The 24,064-nt window shown below is 41.3% G+C and overlaps 1 protein-coding gene across 1 annotated transcript; it reads left to right on the top strand.

The window, feature by feature from the left end:
* Nucleotides 1-572: 572 nt before the first annotated feature.
* elmod1 (ELMO/CED-12 domain containing 1) lies at nt 573-15,685 on the top strand (the record flags this gene model as incomplete). The annotated part of the gene is made up of 10 exons (XM_079247935.1): nt 573-589; nt 5,602-5,747; nt 6,872-6,900; nt 7,740-7,837; nt 7,985-8,114; nt 8,224-8,357; nt 8,494-8,562; nt 11,015-11,065; nt 11,257-11,390; nt 15,510-15,685. 10 exons carry the CDS (start codon nt 573-575, stop codon nt 15,683-15,685), a joined length of 984 nt encoding a protein of 327 aa, XP_079104061.1.
* Between the last annotated feature and the right edge of the window lie 8,379 nt (nt 15,686-24,064).

The raw sequence follows: 24,064 nt of genomic DNA, 5'->3' as shown, positions 1-24,064 counted from the left end.
GGGGCTGTTTGCAGACGCGGTGCGCGTGCGGGAGCAGTTCTGCCGCGCCGCGCCGCGCAGCGCTGCGTCGCGTCGCGTCGCGTCGCCGTGGCTTCAGTCAGGAGGAGTCATCATGGAGGAGAGGCAGAAGGCTGAAGCCCAGTAACAGAACGCTGCATCCTGCCTCAGCTGCCCCTGTTCTCCTCACAGCTCGGTAAGAAAAGGACGCTGCGTGTTTTAATGTGCGCGTGAAGCGCGTGCGGCTGCAGTTCGATGCCGCTTCATCTCCTGCGTCGGATTGCTGATCAGAGCGCGCGGTAATCTGCAGGTTTTACTGGATTAGACCTTTCTACCAAGCATCCACGCGCACCGTGAACGGCTTCGTGTGTGTGTGTGTGTGTGTGTGTGTGTGTGTGTGTGTTCTGAGTCCGACCAGAACCGCGACAGCCGGGCTGTCCGCTGCGGCACGCGGCGGCGCGGCGTCAGCACCGCGGACAGCTCCGCAGCCTGACGCCTCCTGTCCTCTCTGCTCTCCGCAGGCCCAGCAGAACCGAACCGGAACCGGACTCACCTGAGGGCTGACAGCCGCCACCATGAAGCATTTCCTCAGGTAAGATCAAGCTAAGATGGAGGCGCAGCTTCATTCACATGTCTCACACGCACGCGCTCCCGGAGCCTCGCGCTGTTTATCTCCATGTATTCCAGTCGCTGACTTAAGCTTTTTAGTTTTATTTCTCGAACAGAAGAGGTTGTTGAGAGGTGCTTGGTTGCAGCCAGGAGGCCTCCGTAATGGAGCACGTGCAGACCTGCAGCTCTCAGAGCGTTTTCTATTCATAGATCTGCTCTGCTTTTGTTCCACGGCGGCCTGTTCAGCTGCTGAACAAACAGTTCAACATTAATGCAAAGATTTCTGCTGGGATCGATGTAAACATCCCGATCAGAACACAGTCAAACAGACACTGAGAAGGATGACAAGTTATTTAGTTTGTTAAGAATTCAGGTTAAAATGGAAAATGCACCAACTGGCTGCTTTCTAAGATCTACTTGTTAACACAAATATCCCATCAGCCTGTCACGTGACAGCAGCTCTGTACATGTAAACACGGTGAAGATGACTTCCTGAAGTTCAAACTGAGGAAGAAAAGAGATTTAAGTGACTTTAAGCAGGGTGTGTTGTTGGTCTAAACCAGGGGTGTCCACATGGTCAGCAGCAGGACTCAGGTAGGCTGTGCTGGTTAAACCATGTCATGGTGGTACTAAGGGGACCAAAGTGGGACCAGAAAACCTCCCCCCACCATTCCAGCAGCAGCAGCCTGAAGCGTTGATCCTGACAGCAGGATGGATCCATGTTGTCATGATGTTTCCAGCAGATTCTGATCCTACCATGTGAATGTGGAGCTGAACTGGAGACTCATCAGACCACTGACATCAACAGCTGGATATTTTCTCTTCTTCAGACCTTCTTTGTAATGGAGATGGTTTAGACCAGAGGTGTCCAGCTCCGGTCCTCGAGGGCCGCTGTCCTGCAGGTTTCCCATGTATTCCTGTTCCAACACATCTAGCTTCCACTAAATGGATCAAACAGCCAATGACGTGCACAATTGATTAAGCTCTACTACTAGTTAATTTGAATCAGGTGTGTCTGAGCAGGGATACATAGAAAACCTGCAGGATTCTGGCCCTCGAGGACCGGAGCTGGACACCTCTGGTCTAAACCATCTCCATTACAAAGAGCACAGTGTAGCATCTTCTGATGGAAACTTCCAGCAGGATGATGCACCATGTCACAAAGCTCACATCATCTCCACCATGACGATGAGTTCACTGTCCTCCAACGGCCTCCACAGTCACCAGATCTCAGTCCAGCAGAGCAGCTTTGGGACGGGGTGGAACGGGGGATTCTCATCATGATGCTTCATGTCAACGTGGAGGAAAATCCACCTTATCACACCAAGAATGAAAAAAGGAGGTCCCGCCTGGTACTAGGAAAGTGGCTGATTTAAAAAACGTACAAAGGTCAAAGCTACAGTTGGGTTTAATGAGACTTTGTCAAACACAGAATAAAAATTCCTTTTATTGACGTTTAAACCAGAAAAACCTTCATAACAGCAACACAGGCAGCACAGGCATTAATCAGGAACAACTCGTTTGTGATCATCTCCTCTTTTCATGGGAGTCAAAGGTGTTAAATACAACCCCAGTGAACCCCCCAGGATGTTTCCTAGGATGAAAATGTAAAAGAAATTCATCTCTTTGTTCTGGTTTCTGATGAAACGTCTCTGTTCAGAAATTCTGATGTTGGTTTTGGAGAAAATCATTAAATCTGTCCTCGTAGATACACGGCAAACATAATACAATAAAATAAATACAATGAATAAAATAAATAAAATAAAATAAATACAATCTGGTGGGTTTACTGAATGAAGACAAATGAATTGTGAAAACATCTTGTATTCTGTGGCGTTAATGAGAAGTTTTAACAGTTTAACTCTGTTAGCGATGAAGACGTGCGTCATCTCTAAAACCAGTTCATTATTTCCCAAACTGTGTTTCTGAGTCCAGACCTGGTCGCTTTTAGTGTTGTGTTTCATCATCTGGACCGCGCCTCAGGTGGTCTGTGGGATACAAAAAGCAGTGAAACGGCGCTTTTCCCAACCTCTGAGTCACAAGCTGAAAGTTTCAGAACGCGGCTGAATTGTCGTGTTTTAGTCCTGAAAGTCAACGTCAAACCAAACAGAGAATTCTGAAATGCGTCCTCTGCAATACTTCAAAATAAACATCAATTCTTTGCCTTGTTATTTACCATGAATCCCTTCTTCTTTTCTTGCTCATTCAGTTGTTCTTCCTCTCAGAACATTTAGTTTCATTACGTTTTAATGAACTCTGGAGGCCAATAGTCTTCCCCAACGGCTGTTTGCCCACAGTAATTAGACTGATGTGGAACAATAATGTGGTAATTCTTTACTGATGCACAAATTATTCATGTCGTACCTTTAATGGGGCTGTTTGGAAGTGAAAGGGCTCCAGTGCAGCGATGCAGTCCTGCATGAAGGAAACTAAAATAAGTCTCAGTTTACTTGGTCTGATAGAAGCCAAGCTCCAAAAACAACAGATTTTATATGGAAAATTCCTGTGAACACAGACGTCTTCCTTCTGTTTGGAATGTATTTTGTATATTTGCTCACAATAATAAAATATAAAAAAACAAAACAAAACAAAACAAAAGATTTGACATAATTATCACAATCATCCCCGTGCAAAAAAATCAAACGACAAATAAAGAAAAAAACACAAAGAAAATGACCATATGATGCAGGAGCTCCTTTAGCAGCAGTAGCATGGTGCAATGGCTTTCTGTTTGTCTCGTCGTCATGGAGACCATTCTTTCCAGTTCGGTGAGGTTTCTGCAGCTCTATGCAGGTCCAGGTTCAGGTCTGGACTCCAACCTTGGTTCTGTTGTAGACCTGCTGCTGTGTTTCTGATGACTGTCCTGCTGCATGAAGCGGTTTCAGATGGTCTCACATCGGACTGGAACACTGTGGAGTCCAGAGGAGTTCATGGTCCTTTGCACGACTGCAGCGTGTCAGACAGGCCCAGATCATCGTCCCTCCACCACCGTGTCTCCAGGCTTTGAAAAAAGATCTAGAAAAATAAGTTTTCATTTTACATGGATAAAAGATAAAAAAAAAGACAAACAACCAGATAAGTCAACAGTAATACCGGTCCTTGTGGGCCCTGCAGGTTTTCATTGTATCCCAGCTCCAACACACCTGGTTTACAATAAATTATTCAATTTAATTCAGCTTTATTTGTATAGCGCCACTTCACAACAATGTTGTCACAGGACACTTTACAGACACATCATTTCAAGCCAATTCATACATATCCTATAATAAAAAACCACTAATTGCATCGGGTCATGACTTGGATCCAATCCCCCATCCTGAGCTGCACGCGGCGACAGTGGGAAGGAAAAAACTCCCTTTTAACAGGAAGAAAACCTCCGGCAGAACCCGGCTCAGGGAGGGCAGCCATCTGCCTCGACTGGTTGGGGTGGAGAGGACAGGAAAGACAGATCAACATGTACAACTGCACTTATTCTGGAAGACCTGTGGAAAAAAGGAGAAATAAGTTAGAGACGGCAATATTGTTTTATATTTATACATTAATATATTAGAGAAATAGAGCGAGGTACTTCTCAGTGCATCAGGTGACGTCCCCATTGCTATATATGTAATGGATGGCTAGACTACCCATAACTATAAGAGCAATGAGCAGAACCTGGACATATTTAAAGTTCTGCACAATGACTGATTTATTTAAGTCAGGTGTGTTGGAGCAGGGATACGTAGAAAAGCTGCAGGACTGTGGTCCTGAGGACCGGAGCAGGACACCTCTGGACTCCCAGGTCTTCATCAGGCTCAGTGTGTCTGCAGCGAGTCTGCAGCCGTACCAGTACTCTCTGCATGGAGCCTCCTCCAGACACATCATGCACCTCCACACGGTCTTTGGATTAAAACCCAGGTTCATAAATCTGCAAAGCAGCTGGCGCAGATGAATCCAATAGAAACAGTAAAGAAGAAGACAGCAAATATATTTGACCATAATTCCTAATAAAGTCTGTGTCCAAAGATCATTTTATTTGTTTACAAAGATGAAGCGGCTTTACAAAGATGTTGTAACTGCTTCAGCAGCTCTTCTCCTGACCTGACAGTGTGAGAGCCTTCAATGTAAGTCAGCTGCTTGCAGACCTTCAGCTCGTGTTGAGATTTCTGAACCTTCGCTCCATCCTCTTCTGCTGAGCGCTCACTTCCTTGAAGGTTAAGAAATGACAGAGTGTGTATCAGCTGTTTAGTATGCCGCTCTCATCCGCAGGCTTCCAAACAGGATGAATCCTGCTGGACCGCACTTTCTCCCTTTTCTTTGACACCAATGATTATGTTACGGTGTGATCCTTCACCATCACAGGGATTTATTTCTGCCTGCGGAGGCTGCAAACTTCTTGTGTGGCTCACAGAGGGAGCTTTCTCTGGTTTTAATCATGTATATCTCGCTCTTTGCTGCCAAAGAGATGGAAAAACATATAGATGGAAACAGCATTTCAGTACAAAACAAAGGCACTTTTTAGCTTTTAGGACTGGAAAAGAGCAGATGAAGACTGGGAAACGTTTAGCCTACACAGTCTCTTAATGGGTCACAATGCATTTCCCATGACATCGCCATTTTCCTTCGCAGCATCCGCTGCAAAAATAGCTCACTTTGATCTGCTGAAAGGCTGCAGCGGGAGTGAAGCACAAAGCTCTGATCTCCTTTTCTTTAAATCCCGCTGCTCTTTTTATTCAATGTTGTTTCTTCCCCCTAAAGTGTCTCTGCTGATTTTTACCAAAAGTTTTTACAGGTTTTATAAGTAAAAGTATGACATCCCACTTTATGGGATATTTTGTGTAAAAATGTGAGCTTGGACTTGAAAGAACCTGCTATGAACTTGCTTTAAAATGACTTGTTAGTTATTAAAGTAAAATATCATGAAACTATGATGAGCAGGAAAATGTTTTTTCCTTAAAGAGGTTGGAGATGTTGGCGTCATCAGAGCCTGTTAATCCTCTGTCTTCTCCTCTGCAGAGTGGTGACCCAGTTCTTCGTCTTCCTCTACTGCAAATGTCTGTGGAGGGGCCTGAAGTTCGTAGCTAGGAAGTTTACAGGCCGCTGTGAGCTGCAGCGAATCTGCTACAACAACAAACATGGAGCTCGCAGGACCCTCAAGATCGGTAGGCTGCATGCTGCCTGACACAAAACGTTCTTATTTAATATGGTGGTCGATAAAGAAAGAAAAACCTCAGAACACTTCTGTCTCCAGCATTGTTCATGTTTTTGCCATTTTTATGTCTTTATATGTCACAGTGTGGATATTTGGAATTAAGTTATTTAAAAAAAAGTAACTTTTTTTTTTTTAACTTTTATCAGTGAAAAATGATGTTTTTCTGGTGGAATTGGAACTCTGAAATGTCCATTTTATGCTCAAAGTTTCCACCTGCAGGGAAAATATGTTAAAGAAAAGCCACGTCTTGACAGTCCAGTCCACGATCCATTCCTCCATCTGTCCATCCATCCATCTATCCATCCATTCCTCCATCTGTCCATCTGTCCGTCCATCTGTCCATCCCTCCTTCCATCCATCCATCCATTCCTCCGTCCGGATGGACGGACCGATGGATGGATGGATGAATGGATGAATGGATGGATGGACGGACGGAGGGATGGATGGATGGATGAATGGATGGACGGACGGAGGGATGGATGGATGGATGAATGGATGGATGGATGGATGATGGATGGACGGAGGGATGGATGGATGGATGGATGGATGGATGGATGGATGGATGGATGGATGGACGGATGGATGGATGAATGGATGGATGGACGGACGGAGGGATGGATGGATGGATGAATGGATGGATGGACGGATGGATGGATGGATGGATGAATGGATGGATGAATGGATGGATGGATGGATGGATGGATGGATGGATGGACAGATGGTCCTGGAGGTCCGCTGTCATGCTGGTTTTAGATGTTTCCTGCTGCAGCATCTACAGCAGCTTCATGGATCAAAGTGTTTTTAGCAGAACGCCTCAACAAGCTGCTGAGGACACTTAATAACAAAGTAACACATTTACAAAATGAATATTTGATGTATTTTACAAAGTGTGTGTGTGTATAATATTCAAGTATACAACACAGCAAAACAACAAATCTAGATATTGTTTTACTTCATTTTATTCATATTTTAGTTTTTATTATTTCTCATTATAATGTGGACATTTAGTTTTTATTTTCAATTTTTTTCAGTTTATTTGGAGTTAATCTGTTACTTTTCACCTTTTTCTTCCAGAGTCGTCCCTGCGGTACTCCAAGAATGAGGTAGATATTCAACACTTCTATTCTATTCTATTCTATTCTACAGTCATTTAGCAGAAGCTTTTATCCAAAGCGACTTACATATGAGAGTGAAAACAACACAAGCACTAAACCGAGCAGTAGAGGACATCACAGGAAGGTACCAGTGGACTTCTGGAGTCCAGTTGGATGTCAATCTTGACATGTGGCGCTAGAAGCTCTTTTTATGTCTTTCTTTCCCACCCCGCAATATTATTTACATTACAATACAAACAATTAATACCATAATATTTGTTGCAAAGAACTGGCCAAGTTCTTCAACTCTTCTGTCAAATATAGCTAAGCTAAGTGTGGGAGTGCTCCGTGAAGAGCTGAGTCTTCAGTTTGCTCTTAAAAGTAGACAAGGACTCTGCAGAATGGACAGAGTTTGGGAGGTCATTCCACCATCGTGGCACGACAGAGGAAAAGAGTCTGGCTAGTGACTCGGTCCCACGTAGTGGCGGTAACACAAGGTGTCTTTCACTGGTGGGACGTAGCTGTCCATAGGGAGTGTAGGACTGGATGAAGGTAGACAGCAGCTGTTTTAGTTATTGTTTTGTAATCTCGAAGCAAAGCTTTGGATTTGATGCGTGCTGCGACCGGAAGCCAGTGCAGTGTGCAGACCAGACATCCTGCGGCGTTCTGGATCATCTGCAGAGGTTTAACAGAGCGTGCAGGCAGGCCTGCCGGTAGGTAATCGCAGCGATCAATGCGTGAATCGATGATATAAAGATTTTAGCCAGTTTGTCTCAGTCTCCCAACACGTCCCTACTTCGTCTTCTCAGTCTGTCTTTTCATTGCCGCCATCTTGTCGTCCCCTGCAGCTGCTGCAGTCTGCCCTCAGTGTCCACCCTGACAAGGTTGAGAAGACTATCGAGGACATCATGGCCTTGAAGAAGATTAACCCCGACACCAACCCACAGTGAGACACGACGACACCACACACACATTCCACCTGCAGCGTCTCTACGTTACCTCTTCCTCATGAGTTCCTCCAGATCGCCTCATGTCTTTTATAGACCTGCTTTCCCTCAGACAGACATGTGTTTCTGTCCCCGTGTGTCCCCAGGCTGGGCATCTCTCTGCAGGCCAGCCTGCTGCAGATTGTGGGCTACCGGTCTCTGGTGGCCGAGGTGGAGAAGCTTCGCCGGGAGCCGTACGACTGTGAAAACCCAGAACACGAGGAAATGCTGATGAAGGTGTTCATCTTTCTGCAGCTGCATGCTGAACCGGATAAAAAGGGTTAAATCTCCTACCAGGACATGGAAAGAGTTCACCGCACTGAGACGAGGTGTGTTTGTGTTGCAGCTGTGGAAGGAGCTCCGCCCTGACACGCCCCTCACCGGCCGCATCTCCAAGCAGTGGTGTGAGATCGGTTTCCAGGGCAGCGATCCCAAGACGGATTTCCGAGGGATGGGTCTGCTGGGTCTGCACAACCTGCTGTGAGCTCCCAGTCTGCAGAACACTTCCCGTCCCAGCTGAAAACCACACCTTCACAGAAAACCTTTCACAGCTCCATAAACATGGCTGAGTGGATCAAACCTGCAGATAAGTTTCTCTTTTCTCATCTTTCTGCAGGTATTTCGCAGAACACGACAAGGCCACAGCTCTGCAGATGCTTCAGGACTCCCTGCAACCAAAGCACAAGTATGTCTAGCTCACCTCTACATGTTAATATCTAAGGAACATGCCAAGTGTTGGCATGTTTACCAGAACACAGTCACTATGCACGTGCACAGTTATTTGTCTGTGATGGACTGGCAGCCTGTTCTGGGTGTCTTCTGCTTTTCACATGATAGCATCTGGGATGAGTTCCAGTCATATTTTTTTTTTACTAAAAACTGTTAAATGTGAGCGTAAAGACAGAAAACAACAATACTGCATTTCACCTCAGGAGCTTTAACCCTTAAAACTCCACTAGACAGCCGAACGCCATCGCTGTGTGGAGTAAATAGTGATGGATATCTCACCATTTAGATGATCTTCACAGTTTTATCCCATCCAGGAGATTTCCACTCCAAACGCAACATGTCGTGTTTAATCAGAGACTTCAATGATCCGTGAGAACACCATTATTTATCACATTTTCACCATAAAAAAGATCTCTATCACCACCATGTTGCTAAAAGACCTCAGAAATGATGATGAAATCTCGCCTGTCTAACTTTCCACCAATCAGAGAGCTTAAACTGGCGGTAATGTCCAATCAGGAGAGGCCAAAGATCAATAAGTGATCAGAAAAGCAGAAAAATAATGATCCCGTATGGCTGGAATGAAGCCAAGAAGAGGTTTCTGATGCAGCTGAGCTGGAGGAGGTTTAGTGAGGATAGCAGGTAAATAGTAGCAGAAATAACTGGAGATGAGAAGTGGAAATGTGTAAATAGTTTCTGTTGTGTTTTTGTTTCAGTAACAGGTGTTTTATTGCTTTTATCCGTGTTTACACAACAAATAGAGAAGTAAACAAGCAAAAGAACAATAATGGATGATAAGAGACATACAGATTCCCAGCTGATCCACTGATAGGAAGACAACACTAAACAAAAACCAGACATCTTCTGTACAGTCCAAACGCTGTGGAGGCGAGCATAAAGATGACAGGGATCGTAGTAATTTTAGGTTTTTAACAATAATAACAATGGAGGGTGTTAAAGGCAACCAGACGAACTTAGCAAACCTAAAAATCTGCGTTTAAAGAAGGAAAGAAAAAACTACAGACCTCAGAACGACCTTTACTGTTGCTCTGCAATGTGAAGCTGAGATGTTCTGGTTTCCGGCGGGAACGTCACCTCGCGGTGAGAAGGTCGCGTCGGCTTCATGCAGTCCAGTATAAAACCGTCTCCTTGCCAGTAAAGAGGAGACCCGTCAGACACCACCATCAGAGAGCAGGACTCGCTCTTCGTCTGCATTATATACAGGGTTTGAAAGAACTTGGACCAGAACTCTTTCAGTCTAAGATTGGATCAGAACATGGCAGGTTGGCGGCGACCTGTTTGCATCAAAGGCACGTTGGACGGTTAGTTTTTTAGCTTATCACATGAGAAATGAAGTCTCTGAAGTACCTGAACCCGTATTAGTCCAGAACCCATCATAAAAGAGACGTTTAGAAGTTCTACTCCTCTTCTGCAGCTGATGTCCAGTCAGTCCAGTTCTAGTTCCTTCTCCTTTTAGTTTTCATACGATGGAGGGGTGGGGGCGCCACCTTCTGGATGTTTGTGGAAAGTACAGATGTGTTTGTTTTAATGCTGGAGATAGAAAAGATTTGGCTGCTGTTGATCTGTGTGTTATTTCTACAAAACTCTGTTAGTAATAAATCCCGTTTTCTTCTTCCGGTTGCTCTTTAAGCTGCTGTATCTCTTCACACATTCATTTTACATCATTTTAGCCTCATAATCTGTCTGCTGAGGCTGGAAACATCACATCTGCATGGAAACATCATGTCCGCAGCTGACTGGGGCTAAAAGCTTCAACTTCTACAGGAGTTTTGGATAAAAATCTGCAGATTGGTTCAGTTTTAAGGATTATGTTTACTTTGGATTTTGTGCCAAAACAAAACTAAAAAACTTGACTCTTCACTTTCTAATGTACCAGAAACTGGTTGTCCCTCCTCTCCCTCTGCCATCACCGCTCTGCTTAACTCTTCCAGCTTGACGTCACCCGCTGCACCATCTGACTCCTGATCTTTGCATTATTTCTCACTTGCATCCCAGTATAAACTGTCTCATTTCTCAAATGAAGATTCTTCTTTTTTTTTTCCCCTTCTTCGCCTCCATTCCTGCCCATTTCCTTCTTTTCTGTCTGTCTCGTGCACTGTAGGAGCACACACAGAAATCCAAGGTACTTCACTTTCATTCACTCGTTTTCTGCATTCATAGCTTTCATGCATGTAAAGCTCCTGTAAGCGTAGTTTTCTGTATGCAAGCGGTACGTCTTGACTTGGCCAGATGTTGTTCAGAGTAATATTTCTGATCTGTTCTGATGTAGAACTTTCTTTACGTTTGGAAATATATGAGTAGAAAGAAGCGAGCTCCTTGTGGGTTTGGTTTGGATCCACCTTGTGGTGCTCGGTGTCGCTGACATGACTCCTGTTTGTCCTTCCCAGCGAGGTGAACAAGCCTGAATGGGAACAGAAGAACATTGATAAAGCTATCGGGTAAGTGTGTGTGTGTGGAAGTGTGTGTTTGTGTGTGCTGCTGCAGCATTGGCCCAAACACAGAGCAGTTTATGCATGAGTGTGTGTGAGTGTGTGGGTTTGTAAGCAGGCCAGATCGTGTGTTGAAATGGGCAGGAAGGTGTTTTCACTCGACACGTGACTCCAGGATTTTTCTTCGTCCCCATCTCCAGCTACTCGTTCGCCATCGTGGGCATCAACATCACGGATCTGGCCTACTCTCTGCTGGTGAGCGGAGCGCTGAAGACCCATCTGTACAACGTGGCGCCAGAGATGCCGAGCCTGCTGCACTTCCAGCAGACCTTCTGTAAGCAGAATTTATCTACAGCACAAACACAACACTTGTGTTTATTTCCTGCATAACTTCATCACGTCCACCTTCCTTTATCAGGTCGGTGCTTTAAGTGGAACAGAATAAGTGCTGGTACTCCCTTAATGACTTGCTGTCAGTTTGTCTGCAAATATGGGACAAAACATGGCTGATACTTACATGTAGATCTATAAACTGATCTATAGATTAATAGTTTGACAGCGCAGAAATGACAAAAAAACAAACATCAAGTTCTAAATCCACATTTGCCTAATTCAAAGTATTATGGAGACACTATTATGAACTTCAAGCCTCATTGCTGGACATTAAAAATAACACTAAAAAGTAAATACATAAACTTAAAGTTCATTAACCCTAATAATGAAAACAATGCAACATTTTTCACATTTATTTGAAAAACAAACAAACACTAAAGTGGTTTATTTAAAAAATACCCTCCTCATACATGAATATGCAAGAAACCAGCTTGTAAATAGGTCCCTACTACTGGGCCACTCTGCATGAAAGGGTTAAAAACACAAAAAGTTCGACATTTACACTTATTTGGTTTATTACCAGATTCATTTAAAAATGTGTTACTATTAAACTTTTCCTCTGTGAAATATGTTTTTCCCAGCATCAGGTCTGGTCCATAACACTTCGTAATATAATATTAATATTCTAGAAATAATCTTCAAAAACTCAAAATACTGACCAGACGTACACTTAGTCTGCAGCATCTGACCTTCATTGTCTGGTGTAGTAAATGACTGTTAAGTAGTACTACTGTAGTAAATGACTGTTAAGTAGTACTACTGTAGTAAATGACTGTTAAGTAGTACTAAAATAGTAAATGACTATTAAGTAGTACTACTGTAATAAATTACTAAGTAGTACTACTGTAATAAATTACTAAGTAGTACTACTGTAGTAAATTACTAAGTAGTACTACTGTAGTAAATGACTGTTAAGTAGTACTACTGTAGTAAATGACTGTTAAGTAGTACTACTGTAGTAAATGACTGTTAAGTAGTACTACTGTAGTAAATGACTGTTAAGTAGTACTAAAATAGTAAATGACTATTAAGTAGTACTACTGTAATAAATTACTAAGTAGTACTACTGTAATAAATTACTAAGTAGTACTACTGTAGTAAATTACTAAGTAGTACTACTGTAGTAAATGACTGTTAAGTAGTACTACTGTAGTAAATGACTGTTAAGTAGTACTACTGTAGTAAATGACTGTTAAGTAGTACTACTGTAGTAAATGACTGTTAAGTAGTACTACCGTAGTAAATGACTGTTAAGTAGTACTGCTGTAGTAAATGACTGTTAAGTAGTACTACCGTAGTAAATGACTGTTAAGTAGTACTACTGTAATAAATTACTAAGTAGTACTACTGTAATAAATTACTAAGTAGTACTACTGTAGTAAATTACTAAGTAGTACTACTGTAGTAAATGACTGGTAAGTAGTACTACTGTAGTAAATGACTGTTAAGTAGTACTACCGTAGTAAATGACTGTTAAGTAGTACTACTGTAGTAAATGACTGTTAAGTAGTACTACTGTAGTAAATGACTGTTAAGTAGTACTACTGTAGTAAATGACTGTTAAGTAGTACTATTGTAGTAAATGACTGTTAAGTAGTACTACTGTAGTAAATGACTGTTAAGTAGTACTACTGTAATAAATGACTGTTAAGTAGTACTACTGTAATAAATTACTAAGTAGTACTACTGTAATAAATTACTAAGTAGTACTACTGTAGTAAATTACTAAGTAGTACTACTGTAGTAAATGACTGTTAAGTAGTACTACTGTAGTAAATGACTGTTAAGTAGTACTACTGTAGTAAATGACTGTTAAGTAGTACTACTGTAATAAATTACTAAGTAGTACTACTGTAATAAATTACTAAGTAGTACTACTGTAGTAAATTACTAAGTAGTACTACTGTAGTAAATGACTGTTAAGTAGTACTATTGTAGTAAATGACTGTTAAGTAGTACTACTGTAGTAAATGACTGTTAAGTAGTACTACTGTAGTAAATGACTGTTAAGTAGTACTACCGTAGTAAATGACTATTAAGTAGTACTACTGTAATAAATTACTAAGTAGTACTACTGTAGTAAATTACTAAGTAGTACTACTGTAGTAAATGACTGTTAAGTAGTACTACTGTAGTAAATGACTGTTAAGTAGTACTACCGTAGTAAATGACTATTAAGTAGTACTACTGTAATAAATTACTAAGTAGTACTACTGTAGTAAATTACTAAGTAGTACTACTGTAGTAAATGACTGTTAAGTAGTACTATTGTAGTAAATGACTGTTAAGTAGTACTACTGTAGTAAATGACTGTTAAGTAGTACTACTGTAGTAAATGACTATTAAGTAGTACTACTGTAGTAAATTACTAAGCAGTACTACTGTAGTAAATGACTGTTAAGTAGTACTACTGTAGTAAATGACTGTTAAGTAGTACTACTGTAGTAAATGACTGTTAAGTAGTACTACTGTAGTAAATGACTGTTAAGTAGTACTATTGTAGTAAATGACTGTTAAGTAGTACTACTGTAATAAATTACTAAGTAGTACTACTGTAATAAATTACTAAGTAGTACTACCGTAATAAATTACTAAGTAGTACTACTGTAGTAAATGACTGTTAAGTAGTACTATTGTAGTAAATGACTGTTAAGTAGTACTACTGTAATAAATTACTAAGTAGTACTACTGTAATAAATTACTAAGTAGTACTACTGTAATAAATTACTAAGTAGTACTACTGTAATAAATTACTAAGTAGTACTACTGTAGTAAATGACTGTTAAGTAGTACTATTGTAGTAAATGACTGTTAAGTAGTACTACTGTAATAAATTACTAAGTAGTACTATTGTAATAAATTACTAAGTAGAACTACTGTAGTAAATGACTGTTAGTAGTACTACAGTCATCACTCTACTCTGCTCCAGTTTGTAATATTACAGCTACGTCAGTTTTTTTCTCCACCTTTCCTCTCATTCAAAGCACGTCCACTTCATGTAAACACAGAAGCAACGTGATCGACGTGACGTGCGGCGTGACGTTGTGGGCTACAGCAGGCGTTCTGCGTCTAAACTGGTTTTAGCAATACATTTCTTTTGAGGCAACTTTTTATTTATTTCTTTTTTTTAACAAACAAATATAAGTTGTAATATGTGTTGAAGTCGTAGGAGGTATACTGATTGATGAAGAAAGCCGGTAAAAGTCCCGGTATGCAAAGGGATGGTATTTAAAAGTGCCGGTCCTGAGTACCCCTGCGTACTTAAAGCACTGATCAGAACTACTTTCATTCTCAGTGACGTAGATCCAACAACATGTTGACATGAAAACATCACACAGTTGCTGCACATCATGATGAGAATCTCCCGTTCCACCACGTCCCAAAGCTGCTCTGCTGGACTGAGATCTGGTGACTGTGGAGCCGTTGGAGGACAGTGAACTCATCGTCATGGTGGAGATGATGTGAGCTTTGTGACATGGTGCATCATCCTGCTGGAAGTTTCCATCAGAAGATGCTACACTGTGGTCAGAAAGGGATGGACATGGTCAGCAGCAGGACTCAGGTAGGCTGTGCTGGTTAAACCATGTCATACTGGTACTAAGGGGACCAAAGTGGGACCAGAAAACCTCCCCCCACCATTCCACCAGCAGCAGCTGCTAGCCATTTAGAGACCCCAAGCAAAATCACCTTCTGGAACATGGTGTGGATTTCATCCAGCTACTGGGCCGTGCTACTGGGGAACCTCCTAACAACCAGTTCTAGAGAGAGGAGAGTCCACCTCACTGTCCCCAGACTATTCCCACCATAGAGCCGCCACGTCTATCTCGGCAGCAGCAGCAGCTCAGCGACACACTGAAGAGCCGAAGGCTGCACAAGTCAAATCTTACATCACAGATTTTTTTCCATTAAAAATGCAAAAAACATGTCATGTTGCTAAGCAACCAGTTTGCATAACTGGTTCCTGGTGTCTGGAAACCTCTTCTGGACTGGAGCATGCCTCCCCTGCAGGAGCTGCTTGTCCAGTGGAGGCTAAACTAGACGGAAATGTTTGTGGTTGCAGGTTACCTGATGCAGGAGTTCCACCGCTTCTGGGTGGACGAGGATCCCAGCGACATCATGGAGTTCAACCGGGTCCGCTCCAAGTTCCACCGGAGGATCCTGCGGCAGCTGAAGAACCCGGACATGGCTCTGTGTCCCCATTTCTCTGCCTCCGACCTCCACCTGGTTAACCTCTAATTCCCCCCCCCCCCCCCCCCCCCCCCCCCCCCCCCCCCCCCCCACCTCACTGGAGTCTCCACTGGGGGTCCAGCTACGACAACGAAATTCAGTCTCGCCTCATTCACACTGCTGGACACACCTGGGGAGACTCCTTGTCCCAACTCGTCCCAGCTAACATCATGTCTCATCACTGCCAACTGCTCACTGTATACACACACACACACACACACACACACACACACACACACACACACACACACACACACACACACACACACACACACACACACACACACACTTCACCTAATCTTACCCTAACCAAGTCTTCACCATAAAATCTAAACATTTCTATTAGGGGGGTTTACCAATGCTGAGTCCCCTCAATGTGACATATCTACACACACACACACACACACACACACGCACACACACACACACACACACACATACAGCACTGCCTCTGCACCCTCACTGCAGCATCAGACCACCAGCATCAGAGACGACCATAGCGATTGTAGCTGTGCACGAGGAGGCTGCACCACACGCCACCGCTCATTGTTGCTTGAACGATTCATGACGATTGTATCTCCGCGGCGACACGCCGGTTTGAACCCGTTCCATCACACACACACACACACACCTGATTTCCTGCCAAAAAACATGTCTTTATGATTGCATCACAGTGAAATGTGTCAGGCTGCCACACGAGCTGCTTGTTTCTCTTCACATGAGCAGATTTCTAAAGTCTCACTGATCTGTTGCAGTCAAACGCCATGAGAGCGCCCCACGCCGCGGTCTGCGCGAGCAAACTGCCGCAGATTGTTGTTCACGTTTTACGTTCACCTGAAACTTCTCTAAATGTGGAATGTGGAAACTTCAGCTTTCACAGCAGCAGCTTGTTTCTTGTGAGCTTTTGCAAACCTGCGAAATTTGCTTGAATGTTTTATTTCCACGTTCAGAAAAGTCATTTAAACTTCTGCTTTTTGGAGCTTTTTTTTTCTTTTTTTTTTTTTTTTAAAGGTTTGCAAAAGTTTTTGCCTTTGATTTTTTTGAACCCATGTGGATTGAGTTGTGAATGTTTCTCACCTGCTCACAGTCATGAGTGTTTGATTGTGTTTTCTTCACTGAATGTGACACTGCGCGCACCGTCGTATCAGCCAAAGCAATAATTTACATTCACTTCACTGCACATTTTCTTAAATGTGTTAATTTGCACCATGTGTGCCTCAGTATTTTGCTTCTTTTTTTTTTTTTTTCTTTAACTCAGAGCTGGAACACTAATCAGTTAAAATAAAAAAAAAAAAAAAGCTGTGACATGCAGATAAAAATCCTCTTTTACTGGGAATTTGGAGAGCTGCATGTTTGGGAAGCTGAAGATGGAGGCGTTGACCAGTCAGTCAATGTACCAGCAGAGCTCTCATCTTTTCGCACAAATCTTTCTCAGCTTCGTTTCAGTGCAGATGGTTCGGCTGAGATGTGGGTAGCTGCATATCTTTCATTATTTAAGATGATACTTTGAATCTAATCTGCTCTAATCTAAGCTGGACTCTAAACGAACCGTTTCGGTTCGGAGCCGGTCTGGCTTTCACCACTTTCATCAGAAAGATAACGTCTGACTATAAATGCAGCAGAATTCCATCCATCTGTTGTCTAAACCAGCGATCCTCAGTCCTGATCCTGGAGCGCCATCATCCTGCAGGTTTCAGGAGTTTCCCTGCTGCAACACATCTGACTCAGACCACTGGGTAATGAACTAACCTGGAGTTTGAGTCCGGTGTGTTGCAGGAAGGAAACTTGGTTCTGGAGGACCAGGATCTGGGGGTACCCTGTTATTTCAGGGTCAGGGGGAGCTGGAGCCCATCAGCAGCAGCTATCAGATGAGAGGCAGGATGCACCTTGGACAGATCGCCTGTCCAACCACAGGCGATGTATAACCTTCACACTTTGGCTGATTTTTTTCTCTAAACTTTAAATATTTTTGCGAGCATCAGTTGAAGCCCGGCTCGTAAACCTTTCACACGCCGGCGTCCCCTAACGACGGCTGCATCCTGTCTCTTCTCTGAGATCTCTCCAGCCAGTAAAAGTCTGTCTGATGTGGACTCTTGTCTTAATTGTTGCTCTGTCCCGTCCTCTTGTGTCTCTCGGTGAATCAGCCCCGGTGTGTAAAACAGCCGAGTTTTTCATCCAGCTTCTGGTGTTTGATGCGTTCCAGTAAAGCCCAAATAAACAAACATAATAAATGTTTTTATTTCACTCGTTATCAGTCCTCATCTGCACCATGACATTCAGCTGAATATAAGATATATAAACCGTATTAATTCCACAATAAATCTAACATGTAAACAGACTTTTTCTTTTATTCTGCACAGCTTTAAATTGAACATTTTTATTCACAAAACTGTGAAAGTTGATGTAATTAAAAGCATTAAAATAGCTTTTTTTTTCTTTTATTTGCTTGATTTGTGTTTAAAGAGACACATTTCAACTCCCACAAACGTCCCCCAGAGCCCCAGTTCACCCAGTCTGAAGCAGCTGTTTGATTTGAGCTTTGCTCTAAGTCACATGATCAATTCCAGCCAATAATTAGAGCCCACATTCCACAGCTTCTCTTGAACACACCATTGCTGTATTAACAATCATTAAAATCACTTGTGATACTCTGACAAATGTCGGTAGAATATATAATATATCTACATTATTTTCCCGCCATGCTTGCACTGTTTTATGTGTTGGGATCGTATGAAGTACTTTGGTTCCTCTGAAGTGAACGTTGAAGCTTTTAGTCAGTATTAATGAGCTCTTTACTTCAGCGAATCTTCCATCTCCTGCTTGCAGTTTGCTTTGCTTCACTATGATCAGCTTTGCGCTGTTTTAAGAAGATATTAGTTTGGTTTGTGGTATTAATCGAGTCATTTGTGGTGTAAGGGCCACCGAGCCCGAGAATACTGTAGATGCTCTTAGATTTACGCTGCTGTACATTCTGCTCCGAAGCCTCTAAAAGTTGGATCCGCATGCTGTTTTCATCGCTGCTGCTCTGGCATTCTGCAGTAAGGCTCTCCTGGATATTGTAACGGTGTTTAATTTGTGCTGTACTTTTTCAATCCTCAATAAAAAAATAAAGGAATAAATGTTAGTTAAAATGAAAGTCGTCTGTTTGTGTTTTTGTTTGTTTGCTTGACAGAAAAGTGGATTTATGCATCTGCTGTTTATCAGCATATTTGCTGCATCAGAGAATAAAATATCAGCGCTATAAAAGTTTATCTAAGATTCCTGAACAGCAAGACTGCAGACTGATGCAGAAAGTCAAATGAAATGAGCCAAAACGTTTTGATGCAAGTTATGTCACATGACATCATCACATGACAGAAGTTAGAAGATGGCTATGAGGAAGAGGAGGTGGTGATTTCCTCCACCACAACCACCATCCAGCAGGACAGTCTGCACACGGCTGGGATATGTTTTCCTCGCGATTAGATTTTTATGGAATTTTTTTTCATGCCGGGTCGATTTAAATGGCAATTCCTCAAAATAACCCAGTTTTAGTTTGCTTTTTAAACACCAGACAGACCACATGAAAAGGTTTAAAGACTATCATGAGCCAGATTTTCCAAATAAAAAAATCTGCTGTTTGTCAGTTTTTAAAATTCATTCAGCAGCAAGAAATCTGAAGCAGCTGTTCTACTCATGTTTCAAAAGCTGGAACTGCATATAAAAGTGCTGGTTTGTGTGTCTGTTGGTTTGTTGCTGCGCTACGTTTGGCTGCTCTGCATTTACCTCAGGGTGGCGTCTTGTCAGGTGGACAGTAACATTAGTCTTGTTACTATAGTACACGACGTGCAGGAGAATTTACAAACAGCTTTCGACATGTCCAGCTCTTTTCCTTTCAAAGCAAAAAATCCAAAATGTGTCCAAACTTCTGACTTAAAATGCGATGAAGGATTTATCTCTGCACATTTCTTTTTTTTAATATAAATTTATTTAGTGAGGACATACAATAGTAACAAACATCGAGTTTCAAGTTATCCTCGATACATTTTTCTTTCTTTTGTTTTCCCCCCTCAAAATGATAGGCCTATATTACACATTGAATCAGTCAACAGACATAAAATAAAGGTCGTTGTCGCCGATTGCTTCAATACCGGATAAACAAAAAACAAAACAAAAAAAAAAGGTTTCAGGTTTCAAAAAATAAAATAAAATAAAGATAACCTAGAACAAAATAATAATAGTAATAACAATAAGTAAAGATAATTAGAACAACAACAGCGACAACAAAAAAGGCAGGGCAAGGTAAGTGGGTGGGGGATTAATCAGAAGGCATTGTTTGTAGTGATTTACAATATTCCATAAGAGATCCTCATTTACGTTCGAACTTTTGTTTATGTCCTTTGATTGTGAAATTAATTTTCTCCATTTTAAGAAATGATGGGACATCAATGAACCAGTGAGATATTAAAGGTGCCTTAGAAGATTTCCAAAGTAATAAAATATTACGTCTAGCAATAAGTGATGTAAATGCCAAAATTTGGTCATGACTGGAATCAGTCAGAGTGGAATTTAAGTGGAATGCCAAAAATCGCTAAATAGGGATTCAAATCAACTTTAATTTTAAGAACATTGGAGATGATTGTTGAATATTGGTTCCAGAAATGACAGAGTGATGGGCACAGAAAAGACATGTGGTTCAGGTCACATGGACTTGCATGACATCTTTCACACTGATCTATTACCTGTGGGTAAATTTTTGACAAGCGAGACTTTGAATAGTGAACTCCATGCAGTACTTTAAATGGAATTAGTTGTAATCTAGCTGAGGGTGTGCTAGAGCGAACATTTGCTATTGCTTTCTCCCACTGCTGATCTGAAATAGTTACTCCCAATTCATGTTCCCAAAACATTCTGATCCTTTCTGTTGAGTGTACATCCAAGTCCATAAGTTGTTTATAAATTACAGATGCAATTGACTATGTTTTAATTTTGAGAGATAACAATTCTTCCCATGGTTGTGTACTTGGAAGAGAGGAATAAGATGGAAAAAGAGAAGATATACAATGTCTTATCTGAAAGTAGCGAAATAGGTGAGTAGCAGGAAGTTCATTCTCAGAGAACAAATTGGAGAAGCTTGAAAAGGTATTCTCTTTGAAAAGATACCACAGTTTCTCCAACTCAAATAAGTAGCATCAAAAAGACCAGGAGGGAATAAGTGATTTTTAACAATAGGCATCACTGAAGACGCTGATGTAAACTTAAAGTGATTTCTATATTGTGACCATATTTTGAGAGTGGACTGTACGACTGGATTTTTTGTAAATCGACCGGGGTTGATCAGCAGTGGAAAAAATACAAGAGCCTCTAGTGATGAAGAAGTGCATGACTGGGATTCCAGTTTACACCACAGCAGTTCGCATGACTGTAGCCAACATATTAATTTATGAATATGAGCCGACCAGTAATAATACAAAAAATTGGGCAACGAAAGCCCACCACTAAATGTAAACTTCAGTAAAGGTGAATTCCTAACCCTGGGATTCCGCCCCTCCCATAAAAATGAAGTTATAAGTCCATCAAGAGTTTTAAAAAAGGTTAAAAATAGGAAAATAGGAATACACTGAAAGAAGAAAAGAAACCGAGGCAAAACATTCATTTTAATTGTATTGATTCGACCTTTAAGTGAAAGGGGTAGAGAACCCCATCTCTGAAAGTCTATTTTGAGTTGATTAATTAAGGGGAGGAAATTCGCTGTGTATAACAAGGGCAGAGTGCGAGTAACGTTAATTCCTAGATATTTAAATCCTGATGGGCTCAGTTTAAATGGAATCTCAGTTTGTTTGAGAGCAAGAGCTAAGGAATTTACTGGATAACATTCACGTTTGAGAATATTTATTTTATAGCCCGAAATTGAACCAAACCTAGTTAATAATGAAATTATATGAGGAACACTTGTCACAGGATCTGAAACGTACAAAAGCAGGTCGTCTGCGTAGAGCGACAATTTTAAATTAATACCAAAGCGAGAGATCCCTTGAAAGCCATTAAGTGAGCGTAAAGCTATTGATAAAGGCTCAAAAAGTCAGGGCAAAAAGCAAGGGAGACAGGGGACATCCCTGCCTAGTGCCACGGGACAGACTAAAATAATCAGAAACAACATCGTTTGTACAGACACTAGCCTGAGGTGAGTCATATAACAATCGAATCCATGAAATAAAAAGACTTCCAAAGCCAAATTTATGCAAAACAGCAAAAAGGTATGCCCATTCTGCACGGTCAAAAGCTTTCTAAGCGTCAACCGATATCACTGCTTCTGAATTGGTGGTGGAATGTTGAGCCATCATAACATTTAGCAAGGTACGAATATTATAAAACAACTGACGGCCTTTAATAAACCCCTTCTGTTCCTCACTAATTATTAAAGGAAGAATTTTTTCCAATTGACCTGATAAAACCTTAGCGAGGACCTTGACGTCTACATTAAGGAGAGATATCGGTCTGTATGAGGAGTAAGATGTAGGATCTTTATCTTTCTTCAGAAGGACTGTAATAATAGCTTGAGAGAGTGTAGGGGGTAATGTGCCTCGGTCTAATGATTCATTGTATACCGAAAGTAACAATGGGGCCAACTGAACTGCAAACTTTTTAAAAAATTCTGCTGAATACCTGTCTGGACCTGGTGCCTTGCCATTACACATAGAATTAACGGCATGTAAAATTTCTTCCAATTGAAGGGGAGCATCTAGTTGTTCAGCCATGGTTGGATCAACAGTGGGTATAGCAAGATTTTTAAAGAAAAGAGACAGATCCGAAGCATTAGCCTTAAATTCAGATTGATACAAAGATGAATAATATTTTTTGAAAGTTTCATTTATGGCTTTTGAATCAGTAAACAGGATGCCTGAATTATCCTTAATTTGAGATATTAACCGAGAAGCTGATTGACGTTTCAGCTGATGAGCCAAAAGTCTACTAGGTTTATCACCATGTTCATAATAAGTGGCATGTGTACGAAACAAAAGTCATTCAGCATGAGTTGTGGAAAGTAAATCAAATTCCGTCTGTAAATCAAGACGTTGTTTATGAAGATCCTGAGCGGAGTTATTTACAATCTGCCTGTCTATCTCAGTTATCTTGTCCATTAATTCTTGAAGCTTGGCTCTGCGTTCTCGATTGGAATGGACAGAAAAGGAGATTATTTGTCTGTGCAAGTAGGCTTTCATAGATTCCCATAGCAATGAACATGAGATTGTGTCATTTTTATTAAAACCAATGTATTCATCAATTTTTGATTGTATGAAATGATTAAATTTCTCTTCGGCTAACAATAAAGAATTTAACCTCCAAGGGGAGGAAAAGAGAGGTCGATTTAGCAGTTTAACATCAATACTATGTGGCGCATGATCAGAAATGACAATTGGATGATATTCAGTTAAAGCTATTTTAGAGATAAGAGAATTATCAACAAAGAAATAATCTATATGCGAAGATGATTGGTGAACCCGAGAGTAAAAAGAATATGTTTTTGTATTAGGATTATAGAATCTAAAAGGATTGGCACATCCATTTTGCAACATAAATTCTGAGACCGATTCAGCCATAGATGACTGAATCATAGTTTTGGGATTTGAGCGATCCAATGTGGGATTGATGACACAGTTCAAATCTCCAGCAATATTAAAAAGTGACTATCAAGGGAAGGAATGCCACTTAATAATTTATCCATAAATCTGGGATTGTCAAAATTGGGGGCATATACATTAACTAATAATATAGGATAGCTATATTAACTACCAACAACGATCAGGTATCTTCCATTTTTGTCAGCTATTAATTTTGACATTGTAAATTGAACTCTTTTAGTAATTAAAATAGCCACTCCTCTGGCTCTGGAATTGAAAGTAGAATGAAATATATGTCCTATCCATGAACACCTGAGCCTGACATGATCCCTGTCCCGCAGATGAGTTTCCTGGAGAAATATTACGTCACTTTTGAGGCGTTTTAAATGTGAAAATACTTTCGAACGCTTAATGGGGTTATTTAAACCTTTTACATTCCAAGTCAAAAACCTAATACCACTCATATGGTCGGAAATGTTAGCCATAATTAAACATTAGGTTTTCAAGACTGTGCCCGAGAGGGAGAGGGGGGGGAGAGACGGAGTGTGATCCTCTGGGACTCCTACAATACGGATATTATTCCTACGGGAACGTGACTCCATTTCTGCAGGTTGTCCGCTGTTCTTTTCCAAAATGGGTAAAACGCCATGTTACTAGACAGTTGAAGGAAAACATTTCACCATCATATGGAGAAAAGCTGTACCTTCTTCCCCACCTGGAATTGGAAACAACAACAACAACAAAGAGATTTTTGCCTAAAAAAAAGAAAATCAATTTTAAAAATTGC

The sequence above is a fragment of the Telmatherina bonti genome (assembly GCF_933228915.1).
Source record: "Telmatherina bonti genome assembly, chromosome: 10".
Taxonomy (NCBI): Eukaryota; Metazoa; Chordata; class Actinopteri; order Atheriniformes; family Telmatherinidae; genus Telmatherina; species Telmatherina bonti.
The sequence above is the reverse complement of the archived record's forward strand: the minus strand, read 5'-3'. Positions and strand labels throughout refer to the sequence as shown.